A 19,748-nucleotide genomic window follows, 5' to 3' on the forward strand; every position below is an offset into this window, starting at 1 on the left:
TCATTCAACCATTCAGAAGAAAAGATAATGTTGGGGAATAAAAAAATGCTTGCTGCAAGTATAAATCTCGTTTTGAAATTGAAAAGCTTAATGATTTTAAGAATTTCACCCACTTGCTCGATCCAAAGGACAGGGTTCGTTTGTTTGAAGATAATATATAATTTATTCTTAAGCATGTAAAATATGACACAAGTACTACATTTCAATATCTAATTCTTCATGTACTGATTCTGAATTAACAAATGTGACTTTCACTCCATGAGCAGCAATTTTGGAGGGACAACTTCATGAGAGGAGCTACGTGGCCTTGTGCTTCACTATTACATGTGGTTTTCTAGCCATGGAATGTGCTTACAACTTCTGCAAACTTCCTTGCCTTTGGTCTTAACCTGCACTTCAATTATTTTTGCTTCCTGTTTAGCCTAACTACTGATAGCAATCTTTTTATTTTCAATTGCTTAAACATTTCTGGCTGTCAAAATCATCAACAGCTTTACTCTGTCTTCGCATAGGATTATGTTGTAAGTGTCCCCTTTTCTTGTTCTATGTGATTCTTGTTTCTTTAACCTTTATTTTTCTTGTTGTGAAGATTAAAGCAAATTCGGCTACTTTCAGCTTTTTTCTTACAAAAAAAAATGGTTACATCTTAAAGCAAAGATTTAGTATGATTTGTAATCTGGACTTTCTGTTGAATCATTCATACAGACTTGGCACTTGACAGACACTCTCTGTCCTCTAGAGAGGAAAAAAATGGCTTTTGATTTGCATTCAACACTTTAATTGTCTGTAGATAAATCCAGATACAGAACAAGTTGGATAATAGTAATTTTTTTCAGATCATGAAAATAAAGGATATTCATATTGAACAACTTTCACTAATACAACGAGGCGCTTAGAGTTAATATCCAGGAATTCTAAATTATTACAGTTGACAAATGCCTTAAAGAAGATTAATCAATCACTAGACCATTTTTTTCCCTGTGGTTACGACTTGAATAGAATCTGATTTCCCTCCTTGTGCTCCTCAAATGATTATCCAGGCCTAAAGGTTCTTAATATGTTGAATGAAGTTCTTAAAGTTCTTGAAAGAAGACCCACCTTCATCAGAACTCTTTCTAGCAATTTCCTTTATATGTAGCGTATTCGCCTTTATAACATCAGAAGAGAGCAAAGTGTTTATCTTTGTGCATATTTCATGCCTAGTTGTGATTCCATTTTCATCTTTGGTCAAATCTAAACCAATCTTCAGAACATCACAAATGTAGTTCTTATTACTGAACTGATCTGCTATGTAAGGCCAACATAGAAATGGTAGCCCCATGCTTAGACCTTCCATGGTGGAATTCCAGCCACAGTGGCTTATGAAACAAGAAACAGAAGGGTGAGCTAACACCTTTTCCTGAGGCGCCCATTCCACAAATTTTGCTCGTTCGGCTACTCTGTTTTTGAATCCATCTGGGAATTTAACGGTTGATCCATCCCAAAAGTTAAATCGAAAAACCCATAAAAATGGATGGCCTGCAAGTTCAAGTCCAAGAGCTAGTTCATCTACTTGTTGCGCACATATTATTGTTGAGCTACCAAATGCAACATAGATGACAGAACCAGCAGTTTGTTTGTCTAGCCAGTCTAAGCATGTTGAGTCTTCAGGCCAAGTGTTTCCAGCAAAAACTCCCAAATGGCTACTAGCAAGTAATGGACCAATAGGCAAGACATTGGGAATCAATTTCAAGACCGATGAGTCTAGTTCATAAACTGAGTTGCAAAGTACCCAGTCATAAAATTTGGCGTAGTCAGGAACAATGGTATAAAATTCAAATATAGCTTTTTGCATAACTGGATCACTGCTTTTCCATCCAATATCAGAGCTGCTCCAGGCGGGGATATCCTCTGACAGTAAGATTGGCTCATCGTTCATCACGATTCCTAGAAACTCAAGTTTTTCAATTAGGTCAAGCGAGGAAAAACTTTCAACTTACCATCAAATTGTTAATAATTTCTCTTACCATCAGTGTTTATAATTCCAGCCTCAAGTAGTTGTGGAATGTGTACTGCAAGGGCCAAGCATGCTGCTCCAGCAGGCCAAACTGCAACTGCCTCAAGTCCCACCTTCTTGGTCACTTCTGCTGCCCACCCAACTGACGTATCAGCTATAACACAAGTGATCTTCTCATTGACATTTGACTGGTTGATCTTCACAATCAAGTCCTCCAAGAATCCTCGCATAACTCTGTGTATCGTTTCCGTCACCTTACCACCATCATTTGGTCCATCTTCATCCACAACAACAGGAATTGAAACAAGGCTTATCAGGCTCCTCTCCTCAACTTTCTCGGGCAATGAAGCCATAATTTTTTCTCGTCTGACCTCTGTGTTAACAAATGTTACCTTAACTCCATGAGCAGCAAATTGGAGGGACAATTTCATTAGAGGAGCTACATGGCCTTTTGCAGGGAATGGTATAACTAGTACATGCGGTTGCCTGTCCATAGTATATGATCACTGCTTGCACAGACCTGCTTGCTTTGAGTCTTGGCCTATATTTATATTCATGTTTATCCTAGCTTCTGACAGCTACTGTTTTGTTTTCAATTGCTTCAGAAACTCAAAAACGCGCATTCTTGTGAGATCATCATCTTCTATATATATACTTTGTCTTTACAATTAATGGAATGTACTGTGCACTGACCTTTTTGTTGTCTTGTAACCAAAGTCGTTGTTCCTTAAATGCCTATATGCTTTTTTTTTTCTAAAGAATAAAGCTGTAGCCTGTCATTTCGCTACATTCTTTACAACAAAACATGTAACAATTTTTAAAATTAAAATTGAAAACTCAACATTTTACAAATAAATCAAATGATTGTTGGCGAGTAACATTTAACAATGACCTTTTCATATAATTTATCATAACGTATAGATTCAAAAATTTATAGTTTGATTTAACAAATAAATAAAATTAATATTAATATTTTATTAGGTGTAATTACTCATTTAAAAAATTTATCTTTTTAAGGAACTCTTAAGCTTAACTAAGGGTCCTAAAAGAATAAGTTCAGATCTATTAACCAGAATAAAGTTCGAGAGTTCGGTTACATATGAAGAAGGTTATAGCACCTCCACATGCCCATCCAAGGGATGGTACCATATTATTTCAAATTTATCCTAAGGTTCAAAGTCTAATGGTTTCAAATATTAGAAATAATTTTTAAGATTCTCCATCAATATAATAGAACTCTTAAAAAATATTTCATCACCTCGAGAGTATTCAAGAATCCTATTTGATTTCGTGAAGAGGCTCTGTCGTCGAAAAAATGATTTATTTTTTTATTTTTATTTTGAAAAGAAATCTAATTATTCCACTATTTGGGCCAAATTAGAAATTTTTTTTTTGAATTTCTAAAATTTTCACCGTTTGAATCTATTTAGAAATTTTCTTTTTCTCTTTTTTCCTTAGAAAGAAAATAATATGATAATTATTTTTATTAAAATTTCATCTAAATTATTCCACCATTTGGGTCAAATTTTAGAGAAAATTTCATACCTAGAGATTTCTTAAAAATTTACCATTTGAAATTTCTAAGAATCTCATCCTTAGATAATTATCAAATATTTTCAATCCAAATTTTTATGTGGAAAAGCATACAATTACTTGTATTGAAATTTCATCTAAATCATTCCACCATTTGGGTTAAATTTAGAAGAAATTTCTAACTTAGAGATTTTTTAGGAATTTACCATTTAAAATTTCTAAAAATCTCATATTTGGGTAATTTGTATTGAATTCCAAAATTTTTTTTATATTTTTATGCCTTTTATGTTTTTAATTTTTTTTGTTTGAAAATATATATTAATTATTGTTATTAAAATTTTATCTATATTATTCCACAATTTAGGACAAATCTAGATAAAATTTCTCACATAGGAATTTTATAAAAATTTTCATTTGAAATTTTTATAAATTTCATCATTAGATAATTAATATTTATTCCCAAAATTTTTATTTTTATTATTTTATTTTATTTTGATAAAAAAAAAAACAAGTAAAACAAATCAATTAAATAAAATAAATAAGAACATACCAAAAATTTGAAAACGACTTGGCTCAGGCTTGGGATACGGCTCGGCTTAAGATCAAAAATCACGGTTCAGATGTGTAGCTCGGGATCTCAGCTCGGCTGGAACCCAGGCAGAGAAATGGGTCGCAGGTTCGGGTGCACTACGGGTCGACTCGGATCTTGGCAAAGTGCGCGAATCCTATGGGTTTACTAACGCAAAAACGATGTCGTTTTGGGAAGGGTATATAAGGTTGAAGATCGATTTTTTTTCAGAATTCCCTTTTCCTCTTCTCTCTCTTCCCTTCTCCTCTCCTCTTTCTCTTCAAACAATTTCAGATTTCAGTTGAATTCCTACCGAAATTTGAAAAAAGTTATCGAAAACTTCAAATTTGGTCGAAAAACTCATCGAAAAATTTAAAATTCGTCTGAAATTTCATCGGATTCTGAAAAATTTTCAAAAATTTTTCAGAAAAAATTCAAAAAAAAACTTCTAAAAATCCTATACTGCCTCTAAACACTTTTTGCTTATGTTTCACCTTTTTGTTTTCTTTTTTTCTCTCTGATTCTTATGTCCCTTATGTGTGATTTATGGACCTATTTATAGAGATTGATCAGAAAAGTTTCTGATCAATCCCAACTCCTTCTGGGATTTGGATTCAATATTTGAATCCAATCCCAACTCTGTCAATTCCTAAATCACGGTCAAATTCATTTCAATTTTTTTATCCTAATCCTAATCTTAACCGAAAATTAATCAAAATAAAAAAGATAGATATATTAATAGATAACAAAAAATAATTGGATAAATAAAAGAAATAGATAAATAATAAAAATATTAATAGATAAAAAAATAAAAATAAAAAAATTATATTAATAAATAGACAAATAATAAAAATAAAAATAAAAACCAATTGGGCCAGCTAATTGGATCCTGAATCGGATCCAATAGGCTTAAGCCCAAATCCTATTGGACCAGGCCCAATGGCCTTAGGCCCGGACCAAATAGGGTGCCTACAGCTGCCCTTCTTTGCACATTTTCTGTGAAACAGGAATTGTGCAAAGACATAGACACCCATTCAAGACTCAACTTGATATTTTTTGCCCATTTTTTTTTTAATCAAAGCTTTTTTAAGTAGAGGCTCTACGACTTTGAAAAAAATAAACAAAGCTCCTCTAAATAGAGGCTCCATGACCTTAAAAATAAATGGCTCCCCTAATAAAAGGCTCAACGACTTTGAAAAATAAATGGCTCCTCTAATCAGAGGCTCAACGATTTTAAAAAATAAATGGCTCTTCTAATCAGAGGCTCAACGACTTTGGAAAATAAATAAATTCTTTAAGCAGAAGCACCATGACTTCAAAAATAAATGCTCCTCTAAACAGAGGCACCATAATTTTAAAAAGTAAATTGCTCTTCTAAACAGAGGCATCAAGACTTTGAAAATAAATGGCTCATTAACAATCATGTTCAAAGGAGTTATAGATCGTGACTGAAGGATCTTTGTAATGGAAACTCAAGGATTCACAATTTGAGTTCAACATTAAGAGGTTCAGATTCGCAAGAATCTTTTAACTGCGTAAGAATTTATTAAAATTTGATTCTTAAAGTTTCAGTTTCATTCAAATTTGTAATATCTTGAGATTTGCATTTGCAACTTGCAAGACTCGCATCCAACATTTAAAGATCCTTATTTGAATTTTGAAGATTCACATCCAAAAGTTCAAGGCTTTTCAAAGGTTCTTATTTGGTAAACTTGAAATTCATATAAAAAAATCTAAAGCTTTTCATTTGAATTTTAGAGATTCACATCCAAAAATTCAAAGCTTTTTATTTGAGTTCAAAGGCTCACATGCAATAAAACTTAGAGTTTCACATCTAAGTTCAAGGGTTCTCATTTAAAACAGTAGAAATTCATATCCAAAAAGTTGAAGCTTTGTATTTTGGAGATTCACATCCAAAAGTTCAAAACTTTTCATTTGTTTGAAGATTCACATTCAATGAACTTTAGGGTTTCACTCCTCAAAGATTCTCATTTTGAAACTCAAACATTCTCATTTGAGTTTTATTCACTTTTGATGGTTACCATTTTTTAGAATCCGAATGGCTGTTTTATTCACTTTTGATTGCATTATTAATTTTGTTATATGTAAAAATAGTATTTAAGTAATTTAATAGCTAATAAGGCTGAAAGTATAAAAATATGGTTTTACTACTTTTATTATAGACAATGAAAAATTTGATAATTTGGTAACAAATAAATGTAAATGTAATAAATATACTATTATTGGTTTCTTTTACTATAAAAAAATATAACACATTAAGTAATTTGATGATAAATTAATGAATGTAAAACTAACAAGATATAATATTACCAGTTTCAAAACATATAATAATAATTTGATATTTAAATAACAAAAAATAGTTTAAAAATTGTCTGTTTGCTTTAATAAGTTATGGTTGCAAGTAGAAATTCACACTCTACTTGTGAGGTATTATTTGTTTTGATCCAAAAATTTCACGATTTTATCCTATAAAACTCATTTCATAAGTTTTGGATTTAAGTTTCTACTTATATATCATAGCAAATTCATAGAGTCTTCTGATGTGAAATTAGGGTGTCACAAACTCTTCTATTAAAGCTTAACGTCTTTATCAAACCCAACACAAAGCATGTAAATCTATTGAATCATATTAAACGTTAAGCAAGTCCAACACAAAACTTACATAGATCATAGAATTACACTAAACATTAGAATTTTAGAGGTAGCTTTCACCGTACAGTACTTAGCTCTCCTAAAATTCTAAAAGCGGCTCCCATTTAATTCATATCTAACTAATGATCATTCTGATATGGTTTGTAAATACCCACATCTAACATATTAGATATTATCTATTTTGATCTGAAAATTTTATGATTTTATCTCATAAAAAATGTCTCATAAATTTTAAATTTAAACATTTATTTATATATCATAATAAATCCATAAAATCTCTCAATATATCATTGAGATATCATAAAGAGTAATGCCACAACATAAGCTTTTTGAAAGGTCTTTTAAGGAGCTTTTGGGAGAAGAGTGTCATAAAAAAACATCGAGAATACAAAGAATAAAATACAAAGAATCTTTAAAAGCAACTTTAGAGGTTGTTTCATAACGGTTTTGGGACTGCCAGATGTAAAAGAGTTTTAAAATCGAGAAAAATAAAATGGAGTTGCCACCAATCTTTGTTAGAGTGTGATTGGCCATCCAAAAGTTTATCATTTCAATAAAACTTATAAAAACGTGTTTAAAGTTTATCAAAAAGATAAATTTCGGTCTACGAAAAATCAAGTTGGGTCCAGGAGTCGGTTACGTGTGGAGAAGGATTAGCACCCCCACAACGCGCATAAATTGATACCATTTAATTACTCGCTATTTTCGATGTTAGATAAAAATGATTTTAATTTGAAATTTAAAACTAATTCCCTTCCTTTGAAAAAATAAAATTTTGCTAAAATATTTTTATTTAGAAATATTGAGAAAATCTTTAAGTTAAAGAATTATCTTAAAATTCTCAAACATCTAGACAGAATTTATAATAACTCTTTTCGCTTAAGATTTAACACAATAATCCTTAAAATGAAATAACAATCTTTATAGAAAATAATTGTTAGTGACTCTCCAACATCTAGGCAGAGTACCAAGAATTATTTTTTTCGAAATGTTATTTTTATTTTATTTTATAGTATCACAAAAAGATTTTTTTTAAAAGTATTATTCTTTTTTATTATAAAATATTTTATCATTGAACAGTAAATTAAAGAGAGAATAATGCAAACAATTATCGATGATAATATGCTAACGTATGTATGCTAATGAATGTCATGTAAAATGAAATGCAATTTAAGAGTTGAATTCTTAAGTATAATGAGACCATCCCGACTCTCCAATATTTAGGCAGAGCTTAGGTGTGACTGTTTATATTTAAGATCCCAATTTTATTATACTCTTTATTTATTAATCTTATTATTAATGTAAATTAGGAACTCGTGTGAAAAACTTAATGAAATGAAATTTCTCAAATACCCCATCATTTAGGTAGCATTCGAGAACAAATCATTTCATGTGAGATTTTTACACGTATCCTTAAAATTTAAAAAAAGATTTAGGGTAAAAGTTTATGGTTCAAGTTTAGGGTTTGGGATTTAATTAAAACGCAAAATCTCTAAAAATTTTCATAATCTAGGCGGACTTTTGGAGTAAGTTCAAATTTTTTTAAAATTTTGAAAATTAATTAAAAATTTCTTATATATTTCTTTTTATGAAAATTTATTAATAATAATTCTTCAACATCTAGGAGAAATTATTTGTTTAAGAAAATATTTTTTATTCCCTTCAACATCTAGGCAGGGAAAATAAAAAGCTTATTCCATTATTATTATTATTTAAACATTTTTAATATATTTTTTAGTTATTATCTTATATTGTTTTCATTTTATTATTATTAATAACAATTATATATTTATCATAATAAATTTAAACATTTATCATGCATAAATATAAAATAACAAAAATAATAATATAAAAAAAAATTTTTTTACTTGAACCAGACCGGTCAACGCTGGTCTAGGCCGGTCTGACCGGTTCGATGGTTTAATCAGCGGTTCAACGATCCGACGGTTCGGATCGATTTACTAGCGGTTCGTCTGAACAGTTCAAGGCTGATTGAAGCGTCAGGTCGGGTTGCACGGATCTCGGGTCGAGTTCGATTCACGGGTAGATCCTCTACGCTTGAAACGGCGTCGTTTTACCTTTATGTTTTCTATAAAAATCAGATTTTTTTCCTCAGTTTGTTTCATTCACAGAAAAAAGGGGTTTAGGGTTCTCTGGCTTCGTCGGAATCCGACGCCGGGCGATGCGCCGCCCGCTGTGTGAGTCACCGCCGGTGATTTCGAGTCCAAATGCTAGTTCATTTACTTATTGCACACTTAAGATTGTTGTGCCACCAAATGCAACATAAATGACATAGTCTGCAGTTTGTTTATCAAGCCATTTTAAGCATGTTGAGTCTTCGGGCCAACAGTTTCCAGCGAAAGCTCCTGAACGGTTGCTTGCAAGTAAAGGAGCAACAGGTAAAATGTTGGGAATCAATTTCAAGGTTGGTGAGTCTAGCTCATGCAATGAGTTGCAAAGAATCGAGTCATAGAACCTGGCATATTGGGGGATCATGAACCAAATCCAAATAAAAATTTCTGTATGACTGGGTCAAAGCAACTCCATGCAATATCAGAGCTGCTCCAGGCAGGCATATTCTTTGATAGCAAGAATGTCTCTTTCATTAGAGTTCCTGCATAGTTGTTCAAGTTTTTCACTTAGTTCAATTAATCGAACACCTTATGTTTTTTACGCAACTATTGTGTCTAAATTAAGTTCTGAAAGCAATAAAATTGCATTCTGTATTATAAAATATAACTTTCAATAATATATGGAAGTTAGTTTCCATAAGGCACACTCTACGGTTTACTATAGATATAAATTCCCATATTCTTACCCTCATTATCTATAACTTGAGCGTCAATAAGCTGTGGAATATGTACTGACAGGGCAAAGCAAGCAGCTCCAGCAGGCCAAAATGCAATTGCTCCAATTCCCATCTTCTTAGCCAATTCTAGCGCCCATCCAACTGATGTTTCAGCTATAACACGTTTGATCAGCTGCTTCTCATTTGACTGGTTCAATTTCAAAATCAAGTCCTCCAAATGACCTGGCATAACTCTTCCTATGCTTTCTGCCAGCTTAAAAACATCATTTCTATCGTCTCTATCTAATCCGTCAGGAATTGAAACAAGGCTTATCAGGCTTTGCTCCTTATCTTTCTCGGGCATTGAAACCATAAATTTTTCATGTATGAACTTCGTATTAACAAATGTGACTTCAACACCTTGAAGAGCAATTTGGAGGGACAATTTCATGAGAGGTGCTACGTGGCCTTGTGCTGGGTATGATATAACCAATACATGCGGCCATGGCATTTGCTCACTTCTTCAACAAACTTACTTGCTTTTAAGTCCAGGCGTATACTTATATTAATTCTTATTCATGTTTAGTCCAGTTTCTGATAGCTATTGTTTTGTTTCCATCTGATTGAACTAATAAACTTAACACTCTTCTGAGATCATTTCAAGATTACTTGGTCTTCATGGAGGACTAGCATTTTATCTGGCCTTTCTTCTTGTCCTGTTATCCCTTGTTCCTTAACCTATATGATTCCAGTGTAAAATACAAGGTACTTATAACTAAATTTAACTGTTTTTTACTTGAAGCTGCTTTCGCTTCCCTGTCAGAAGACGGCAGTGGTAGATTCTAGTGATGAAAAGGACCATGTATCAATATTTTTTTGCCTTGTTTCCAAGGACCCTTCCTCCTTTTTAGCTGTTTGATAAAGAAGTTTCAATTGGATGAATTAGTCCTGATGAAAGTAGCTATTTCTCTTTAATCTGCCTTGCAAAGTGCCGAAGTTGGATTTGCAATGAATTAGTATATTCAGGGAAACAATCAAAAGTCTTAGAATATTCATTAAATTAGAAAGTAACATTTTGTTATATGGAATGTGACAATTTGGCCTTAATCACCACATCTTTTCCATTTATATCTATTGCATGGTTTTGCCTTACAGCCTGCCTTTATATATTTTAGAAGCGGTCACCCAATCTTAATGCCTCTGTAGATAAATCTTGCTGGGTGATCCATGATCCTTATAGATTTTTATCATGACTTCCAAACAGTTTACTGTATGCAGGTCTGGAATAGTGAGTCAAGCAAAAGCTTCTTTTAGCTATCCACTATTTTTAGCTATACAACTAGCAAAACTTTGACCTTTAGCAGCCCGTGCATGACTAAAAATTTACTTAAGAAAACGATTTTGGTAGAATCATTCAACCATTCAGAAGAAAAGATAATGTTGGGGAATAAAAAAATGCTTGCTGCAAGTATAAATCTCGTTTTGAAACTGAAAAGCGTAATGATTTTAAGAATTTCACCCACTTGCTCGATCCAAAGGACAGGGTTCGTTTGTTTGAAGATAATATATAATTTATTCTTAAGCATGTAAAATATGACACAAGTACTACATTCCAATATCTAATTCTTCATGTACTGATTCTGAATTAACAAATGTGACTTTCACTCCATGAGCAGCAATTTTGGAGGGACAACTTCATGAGAGGAGCTACGTGGCCTTGTGCTTCACTATTACATGTGGTTTTCTAGCCATGGAATGTGCTTACAACTTCTGCAAACTTCCTTGCCTTTGGTCTTAACCTGCACTTCAATTATTTTTGCTTCCTGTTTAGCCTAACTACTGATAGCAATCTTTTTATTTTCAATTGCTTAAACATTTCTGGCTGTCAAAATCATCAACAGCTTTACTCTGTCTTCGCATAGGATTATGTTGTAAGTGTCCCCTTTTCTTGTTCTATGTGATTCTTGTTTCTTTAACCTTTATTTTTCTTGTTGTGAAGATTAAAGCAAATTCGGCTACTTTCAGCTTTTTTCTTACAAAAAAAAATGGTTACATCTTAAAGCAAAGATTTAGTATGATTTGTAATCTGGACTTTCTGTTGAATCATTCATACAGACTTGGAACTTGACACACACTCTCTGTCCTCTAGAGAGGAAAAAAATGGCTTTTGATTTGCATTCAACACTTTAATTGTCTGTAGATAAATCCAGATACAGAACAAGTTGGATAATAGTAATTTTTTTCAGATCATGAAAATAAAGGATATTCATATTGAACAACTTTCACTAATACAACGAGGTGCTTAGAGTTAATATCCAGGAATTATAAATTATTACAGTTGGCAAATGCCTTAAAGAAGATTAATCAATCACTAGAACATTCTTTTCCCTGAGGTTTACGACTTGAATAGAATCTGATTTCCCTCCTTGTGCTCCTCAAATGATTATCCAGGCCTAAAGGTTCTTAATATGTTGAATGAAGTTCTTAAAGTTCTTGAAAGAAGACCCACCTTCATCAGAACTCTTTCTAGCAATTTCCTTTATATGTAGCGTATTCGCCTTTATAACATCAGAAGAGAGCAAAGTGTTTATCTTTGTGCATATTTCATGCCTAGTTGTGATTCCATTTTCATCTTTGGTCAATTCTAAACCAATCTTTAGAATATCACAAATGTAGTTCTTATTACTGAACTGATCTGCTATGTAAGGCCAACATAGAAATGGTAGCCCCATGCTTAGACCTTCCATGGTGGAATTCCAGCCACAGTGGCTTATGAAACAAGAAACAGAAGGGTGAGCTAACACCTTTTCCTGAGGCGCCCATTCCACAAATTTTGCTCGTTCGGCTACTCTGTTTTTGAATCCATCTGGGAATTTAACGGTTGATCCATCCCAAAAGTTGGATCGAAAAACCCATAAAAATGGATGGCCTGCAAGTTCAAGACCAAGAGCTAGTTCATCTACTTGTTGCGCACATATTATTGTTGAGCTACCAAATGCAACATAGATGACAGAACCAGCAGTTTGTTTGTCTAGCCAGTCTAAGCATGTTGAGTCTTCAGGCCAAGTGTTTCCAGCAAAAACTCCCAAATGGCTACTAGTAAGTAATGGACCAATAGGCAAGACATTGGGAATCAATTTCAAGACCGATGAGTCTAGTTCATAAACTGAGTTGCAAAGTACCCAGTCATAAAATTTGGCGTAGTCAGGAACAATGGTATAAAATCCAAATATAGCTTTTTGCACAACTGGATCACTGCTTTTCCATCCAATATCAGAGCAGCTCCAGTCGGGGATATCCTCTGACAGTAAGATTGGCTCATCGTTCATCACGATTCCTAGAAACTCAAGTTTTTCAATTAGGTCAAGCAGGCAAAAACTTTCAACTTACCATCAAATTGTTAATAATTTCTCTTACCATCAGTGTTTATAATTCCAGCCTCAAGTAGTTGTGGAATGTGTACTGCAAGGGCCAAGCATGCTGCTCCAGCAGGCCAAATTGCAACTGCCTCAAGTCCCACCTTCTTGGTCACTTCTACTGCCCACCCAACTGACGTATCAGCTATAACACAAGTGATCTTCTCATTGACATTTGACTGGTTGATCTTCACAATCAAGTCCTCCAAGAATCCTCGCATAACTCTGTGTATCGTTTCCCTCACCTTAACACCATCATTTGGTCCATCTTCATCCACAACAACAGGAATTGAAACAAGGCTTACCAGGCTCCTCTCCTCAACTTTCTCGGGCAATGAAGCTATAATTTTTTCTCGTCTGACCTGTGTTAACAAATGTTACCTTAACTCCATGAGCAGCAAATTGGAGGGACAATTTCATTAGAGGAGCTACATGGCCTTTTGCAGGGAATGGTATAACTAGTACATGCGGTTGCCTGTCCATAGTATATGATCACTGCTTGCACAGACCTGCTTGCCTTAAGTCTTGGCCTATATTTATATTCATGTTTATCCTAGCTTCTGACAGCTACTGTTTTGTTTTCAATTGCTTCAGAAACTCAAAAACGCGCATTCTTGTGAGATCATCATCTTCTCTATATATACTTTGTCTTTACAATTAATGGAATGTGCTGTTCACTGGCCTTTTTGTTGTCATGTAACCAAAGTCCTTGTTCCTTAAATGCCTGTATGCTTTTTTTCTAAAGAATAAAGCTGTAGCCTGTCCTTTCGCTTACATTCTTTACAACAAAACATGTAACAATTTTTAAACTTAAAATTGAAAACTCAATATTTTACAAATAAATCATATGATTGATGACGAGTAACATTTAATAATGATTTTTTCATGTAACTAAAATCACAAAATTTCATATAAATATCAATCTTTTCGAGGGTAAATTTTAGTTACATCTTTGTCATTTTAATCTTTTTGTATGAAACTTTGTGATTGAATTTTGTTTGAAAAGGAGTTAGATAATTTTACCCAATAAAATTATCAAAGTATTCTCAAATCAAAATTTACCTGTTTCGTAGGCCCAATACTTTCTTCAATTAGATTCAAGACGAAGGAAAATCCATGAGATTCACAAGTTTTCTAGATAAGTTCTAAACAACGTCACTTGTATGCTTCTTGTCCTAATCAAGCTTTGTCCACGGTAAACTCAAACCATATAATTATGTCTCATATATAAGAGCTACAAAGTAAAAAGTTGAGATAATGTCAACTTACCTTCCCCTGTTGGTCATCAAAGCCGATGTCATCGCGTAAGTACAGAGAACTTTTTCTTCTGTTCCGAATACGCATGAAATTCAAAGCTACCAATAGTTGATTATTTTAATATAAAATTAAAAATAAAAATAGTTTTTAATTATGACAATTGACTTTCATATTTAATTACTCATATTATTACGTTTGTATTCAAATAATAAAATAATTTTTATTCTTAATTTTAATCTCAATTTAATCTCATCATAATTGTTGTTTTTAATATCATTAAAGTTAAAAATTTTACCCTTTGTTAAAATTAACCATAAATTAATGATTTAAATATACATACACACGTGTGTGTATATATATATATATATATATCTCAAATCATGGACAACTACAATCTTATCTTCATGGCGGAATGAATAAGATAAGAGAAACCTTTCTTCTTGTTTTGTTATTTTAATTAGCAATTGATTCTTTAGCAATTGTATTTTTCTTCTTGTAAAGATAGAAGCAACATTCACTTAAAGCTATATTTGATGATTTGTAATCTGGACTTTGTGTTGAACCAGTAGATTAAAACTCTATATAATATATGTGATTCATTCTTGGCAATTGTTCCCTACATACCTTGTAAATATAAAATTTGAGAACATTTTAAGCCTTTGGCAAGCAGTTATGTAGAATTTAATGTAGAAAAACCTAGAACAAGTTGGAGGATAAGATATAATAGAGAAGACTTGAACTCTCAAGCATGCTTATGGAGCTAATCTTATAGACTGTTGAGTTGCTGATAATTTTTTTTTCTATACTTGAGGTTGGCAGAATTTGAACTATTGGAACTAAAAATCAAATACTTTATTAACTGTTGTTATTTTTGACTAAGAAAAGAAAAATAGAGTATTGCTATAGTAAAAGCAAATGAAAATTGAGAGCACCGTATTTTGAAGCAAAGAGAACTCAATTTCACTTAACATCACAAATATTACAATTTAAAGCTTAATTAATAACGACCCACTAAAATCATGGTTTTAAGATTACACCATGACTACAAACATGAATAACAAAAAAAAACCAACACCACAAAACATGAACAATTTGAAACATTCAACTAAGCAATGTTTATGAATCCACATTAGCAGTCCTAAACACATCTTCTAACACTCTTCCTTACTTTAGGAGTTGCAAACACCAATTTTTGTCCTCAGAAATTCAAACTTGCTAACCGGCAGTAGCTTGGTGAAGACATTTGCAACTTGATCTTCTATTTTGTAGTAAACAAGAACAACAGCTCCATCTTTTTGTACTTCCCTTAAGAAGAATAACTTAATATTAAAATGCTTAGTTTTTCTGTGAAATATAAAACTTTGAGAGATAGCAATAACAGCTTAGTTGTTAACAAGAATTTCTGTGCTTTTCTCCTGCTCCAAGTTAAGATCGATTAAAATCTTCCTTAGCCACAAAGCTTGATTAACAGTAATTATTGCAGCAACAAACTCTACTTCAGTTGTGGATTAGCTACAGTTTCTTGTTTTTTCGAGTTTTATAAGAAAACACTAGAACCAAGTGTGAAATAGTAGCCTAAAGTGCTTTTCATATCATCAATGGAATCTCCCCAATCACTATCTGAAAAACCAACTAATTTGAACTCTTTGCTTTTTGTGTATTTAATGCCAAAATCACATGTGCCTTTCACATATCTAAGCACTATTTTTGCAGCCTTGAGATGCCATTTGCTTGCACATAACATAAATCGAGACAAAATGCTTACAATATTCAAAATGTTAGGTTGAGTTACTATAAGATACATCAAACAACCAATCAGGCTTTTGAAATATGCCTGATCAATCCTCTCTGTTTCATCTTTTTTACAGAACTTTTCTTTTGTGTCATGCCTTAAGATTAAGAGACAATACGATTATATTATCTTAAAATAAAATCTTAAAGTAATACGAAGCCTTTTTTCTTAATCATTGAACAACTTTAAAATAAAATAAGGTTCTCAATAAGTAAAAATATCTAGATAACCAATCTTCGAAGGTTCAATGATGAGTATTACAACTAAAAGAAATAATATTTCATAAATCCTACTTCCCAAAGTAGTTTTTCAATGCTCAGATTCTTCTAGCTCTTTATAAGTCTAATCATATTTAACATTCATATCATCTATAAAAGAAAAAAAATGGAGAATGAGCAAATCACAACTTAGTAAATATAGGCTCACACACGTTATCGGATCAAGCATTTTTTCACATATATCATATAGATCATTCAAAACATTCGTTAAATCGTAATGTTAAAATATTTCAAATATCATCGTTTTATCAAATATTTCATAAATTCATAAATCAATGTCAAAACATGCCAATTCATAAATCATGGCAAAATATGTTATCATTCAAAAATTGTAATCAAACCAAATCATGAATCAATCATTAAAAATCATCGTAAATCATCATCATCATAAATCATCATTATCATTCATTTATCATTAGCTACAGTCACTGCTATAACCTGTGATATTGGCCATATCGATAATTTCATCCTCATGATCATTGCTAACTATTATAACTCAATAGCTAAAGCCTTATGCTAACTACTATTACCCATTAGTCAAGGTCGTATGATCATGCCTTTGTTAACTACTATTACCCATTAGCCAAGGTCGCAGAACTAGTTCTGGTGTCGATGATTATACTTTCTAGGGATGTAAAAATATAGCTATCATAAAATCATTTCTTAAACATAAATCATTTTCTTATTTCATTCATAAGCATGATCCATCATTTATATAAAGAAACGTAAAATAATCATATGCTTGATCCTATTTTCATAGATCGAAAATAATGAAATAAAATATTCATTCATTTAGAAACATACATATATACATAGATTCAAAAATAAGTAAAGTGTGTGAGATTTTACTTATCTCTTTTTTATTCCACCATTTAGTTTTTTTTCTCAAAATAATTAATGGCCTATTCAAGATCATTTCAACATGACAGTAATTAATCAATTCATTTGAGACCACTTATACCAAAACAACTAAGTTAAATAAGAACTAACTCAAGTAACTAATTTTGGCAGCCTGTGTTACTTTCACTAAAATGACTATATCTCAAGATATCAAACTTGAAATTAAAATCTCTTTAATGTGTTAGAAACTATACTTAATAAGCTTTCTAACCATATATGATCCACATCATAATTCTTTATAAATTAATTTTTGACATATTTCTTCTGACAAATGAAGACTTCATGTTTATTCTGTTTAATTTTTATTCCAAGAAAGAAAGTCATTAATACGAGATATGTTATCTCAAAAAACTTCATCATCTCTTGTTTAAACTTATCCATAATACTTGTGTTGTTTCCTGTCACAAGCAGGTTATCCACATATAGTGAGATGATAAGAATGTCAGCTCCATTGTGCTTGACATATAATGTTGATTCAGATAAACTTTTAACAAATCTCAAGTTTTACAAATGTTCATCAATCCTACTGTACCAAGCTCTTAAAGTTTGCTTTAATCCATAAAGTGCCTTTTTAAAAAGATAAACATTGTCTTCTTCTCATTTCTTAACATAGCCTTTCGGTTGGTCTACATAAATCTAATCATGCAAAAAATCATTCAAGAACGTTGACTTGACATCTAGCTAGTACACCTTTCAATTTTTTTATGCTATAATGGTGAGTAAGAGCCTGATGGTGTTGAGTCTAGTGACTAGTACGAAGGTATCTAAGTAGTTCACACTAAGTATTTGAGCATATCTTTTGATCACGAGTCTAGCTTTATACTTATTAATTGAGCCATCGACATTAAACTTGATTCTGTACACCTACTTGACTCTAATTACCTTTTTGTTTTGGGGTCAATCAACCAACCCCCATGTTTTATTCTTTTCAATCATGAGCAGCTTCTCTTTTATTATAGCAATCCAATTTTGATATGTCTTAGCTTTTTTATAATCTGTAGGTTTGTAAATAGCAATATTGCATTTTTGATAAACATAAAAAAGTAGTATTGTGCCTTTGATAGGACTGTTTTCCATCATTTTATTCTCTTAGTCTCTAATGCTTTGTTTTGTTATATCTAAAAGAAAAAATTTGAGCTTGAGCTCTTTTAAGGTTGAATCCATCTTTTTTGAATCATCCCAATTCCATTCTTCATCTTTCATAAAGTGCATATCTCTACTTATAATAATTTTTCTAGTTTGTGATTGAAAAATTTTATAAACTTTTACAATTAAGCTGTAGCCAATAAAAACGCCTAAAAGTGCTTTTTTATCTAGTTTATCTCTCTTGATCCGTGAAACATGAGTGAAGCACAAACATCCAAATATTTTAAGAAAATTCAGAGATGGTTTATAACCATACCATGCCTCAAAGGGTGTTTGATCCTTCACTACTCTTGTGGGAAGCTTGTTTTGCAAAAAAATAACAGTGTTTGTTACTTTAGCCCAGAATTGCTTTGGTAGATTCTTCTCATATAGCATACATCATGTCATCTCTAATATGAATCTATTTCATCTCTCACTTACTCCATTTTATTATAGAGTGTATGAAGTGATTAATTGATGTTGAATGCCTGTTTCCTCATAAAAATGATTGAATGCTTTAAATGTGTACTTCTTACCATTGTTTGATCTAAGAGTTTGAATTTTACAGCCATTCTCGTTTTCAACTTTGGCTTTAAAGTTTTAGAAAACCTGAGCCACCTCTGACTTATGCTTCAAAAAAAAAGATCCAACGTACATGGATGAAATCGTTAATGAATGCAACATAATAAAGACTACCTTTCAGAGAAGGCATTCTTTATGGGCTTGCAATGTCAGTATGAATTAATTGTAGCTTCTTTGATGCTCTTCATGTTACCTTGGGAAATGGTTTCCTACTTTGCTTTCTAAACTGACATGCTTTGCAATTTGGAATATGATCATTAAGTTCTGAAAGATCATTTGCCATCTTTTTGGATTTCATCTACAGCAGCCCTTGATGATGATAGTGTTCGAGCCTTTTGTGTCATACTCCAATGATGTTTTTTTTTTTATTGGGAAAGCAGTTTGTTTTTCCTCTAATGGATTTAGAGTAAAGCTTTTCCCTTTCATTTTTACTTGAAAAATATCTTGGTTAACTGCACCTTTAATCAAGCAACTTTTGTTTTCGAACATAACTTTATAACCCTTTTCAATTAGTTGTCTAACACTTAACAAGTTTTAATCAATTTCGGGAATATACAACACATCAGAAATGAACTTTGCATCTAAACAGGTTGAAATTGCAATTGTTTTTTTTTTTTCATAGTTATGTACTTACCATTACCAACCCGAACCTTTGATGAGTTTGCATTGCTTAGTTCCCTGAATAGATCTTTATCATGTATCATGTGGTTAGTACAACCACTGTCTATAAGTCAATTTTCATTTGATTCGATTTAAAGAAACACGTAGCGATGAATAAGTGATCCTTTTCCTCTTGATCAGCAATCTTTGCCTCTTTACCATGTTATTGATTTTTATTTT

The 19,748-nt window shown here is 31.9% G+C and overlaps 2 protein-coding genes and 1 pseudogene across 2 annotated transcripts; all 3 read right to left on the reverse strand.

Moving 5' to 3' along the window:
• Positions 1–759: 759 nt before the first annotated feature.
• On the reverse strand, positions 760–2,756 carry LOC111290880 (UDP-glycosyltransferase 83A1-like). The gene is made up of 2 exons (XM_022882383.2): positions 2,007–2,756; positions 760–1,926 (listed from the first exon to the last, which is right to left on the reverse strand). The coding sequence occupies exons 1-2, from the start codon at positions 2,488–2,490 to the stop codon at positions 1,043–1,045; spliced, it is 1,368 nt and encodes a 455-aa protein (XP_022738118.2). The 5' UTR covers positions 2,491–2,756; the 3' UTR covers positions 760–1,042.
• Positions 2,757–9,014: 6,258 nt separating this feature from the next.
• LOC111290291 (UDP-glycosyltransferase 83A1-like) lies at positions 9,015–10,009 on the reverse strand. The gene is made up of 3 exons (XM_089768741.1): positions 9,589–10,009; positions 9,313–9,384; positions 9,015–9,205 (listed from the first exon to the last, which is right to left on the reverse strand). Exons 1-3 carry the CDS (start codon positions 10,007–10,009, stop codon positions 9,015–9,017), a joined length of 684 nt encoding a protein of 227 aa, XP_089624867.1.
• A 1,910-nt stretch (positions 10,010–11,919) lies between these two features.
• On the reverse strand, positions 11,920–13,927 carry LOC111290983 (UDP-glycosyltransferase 83A1-like; annotated as a pseudogene).
• Between the last annotated feature and the right edge of the window lie 5,821 nt (positions 13,928–19,748).

Source organism: Durio zibethinus, chromosome 11 (assembly GCF_047325235.1).
Source record: "Durio zibethinus cultivar Kanyao isolate XHJ-2024 chromosome 11, ASM4732523v1, whole genome shotgun sequence".
In the NCBI taxonomy this organism is placed as follows: Eukaryota; Viridiplantae; Streptophyta; class Magnoliopsida; order Malvales; family Malvaceae; genus Durio; species Durio zibethinus.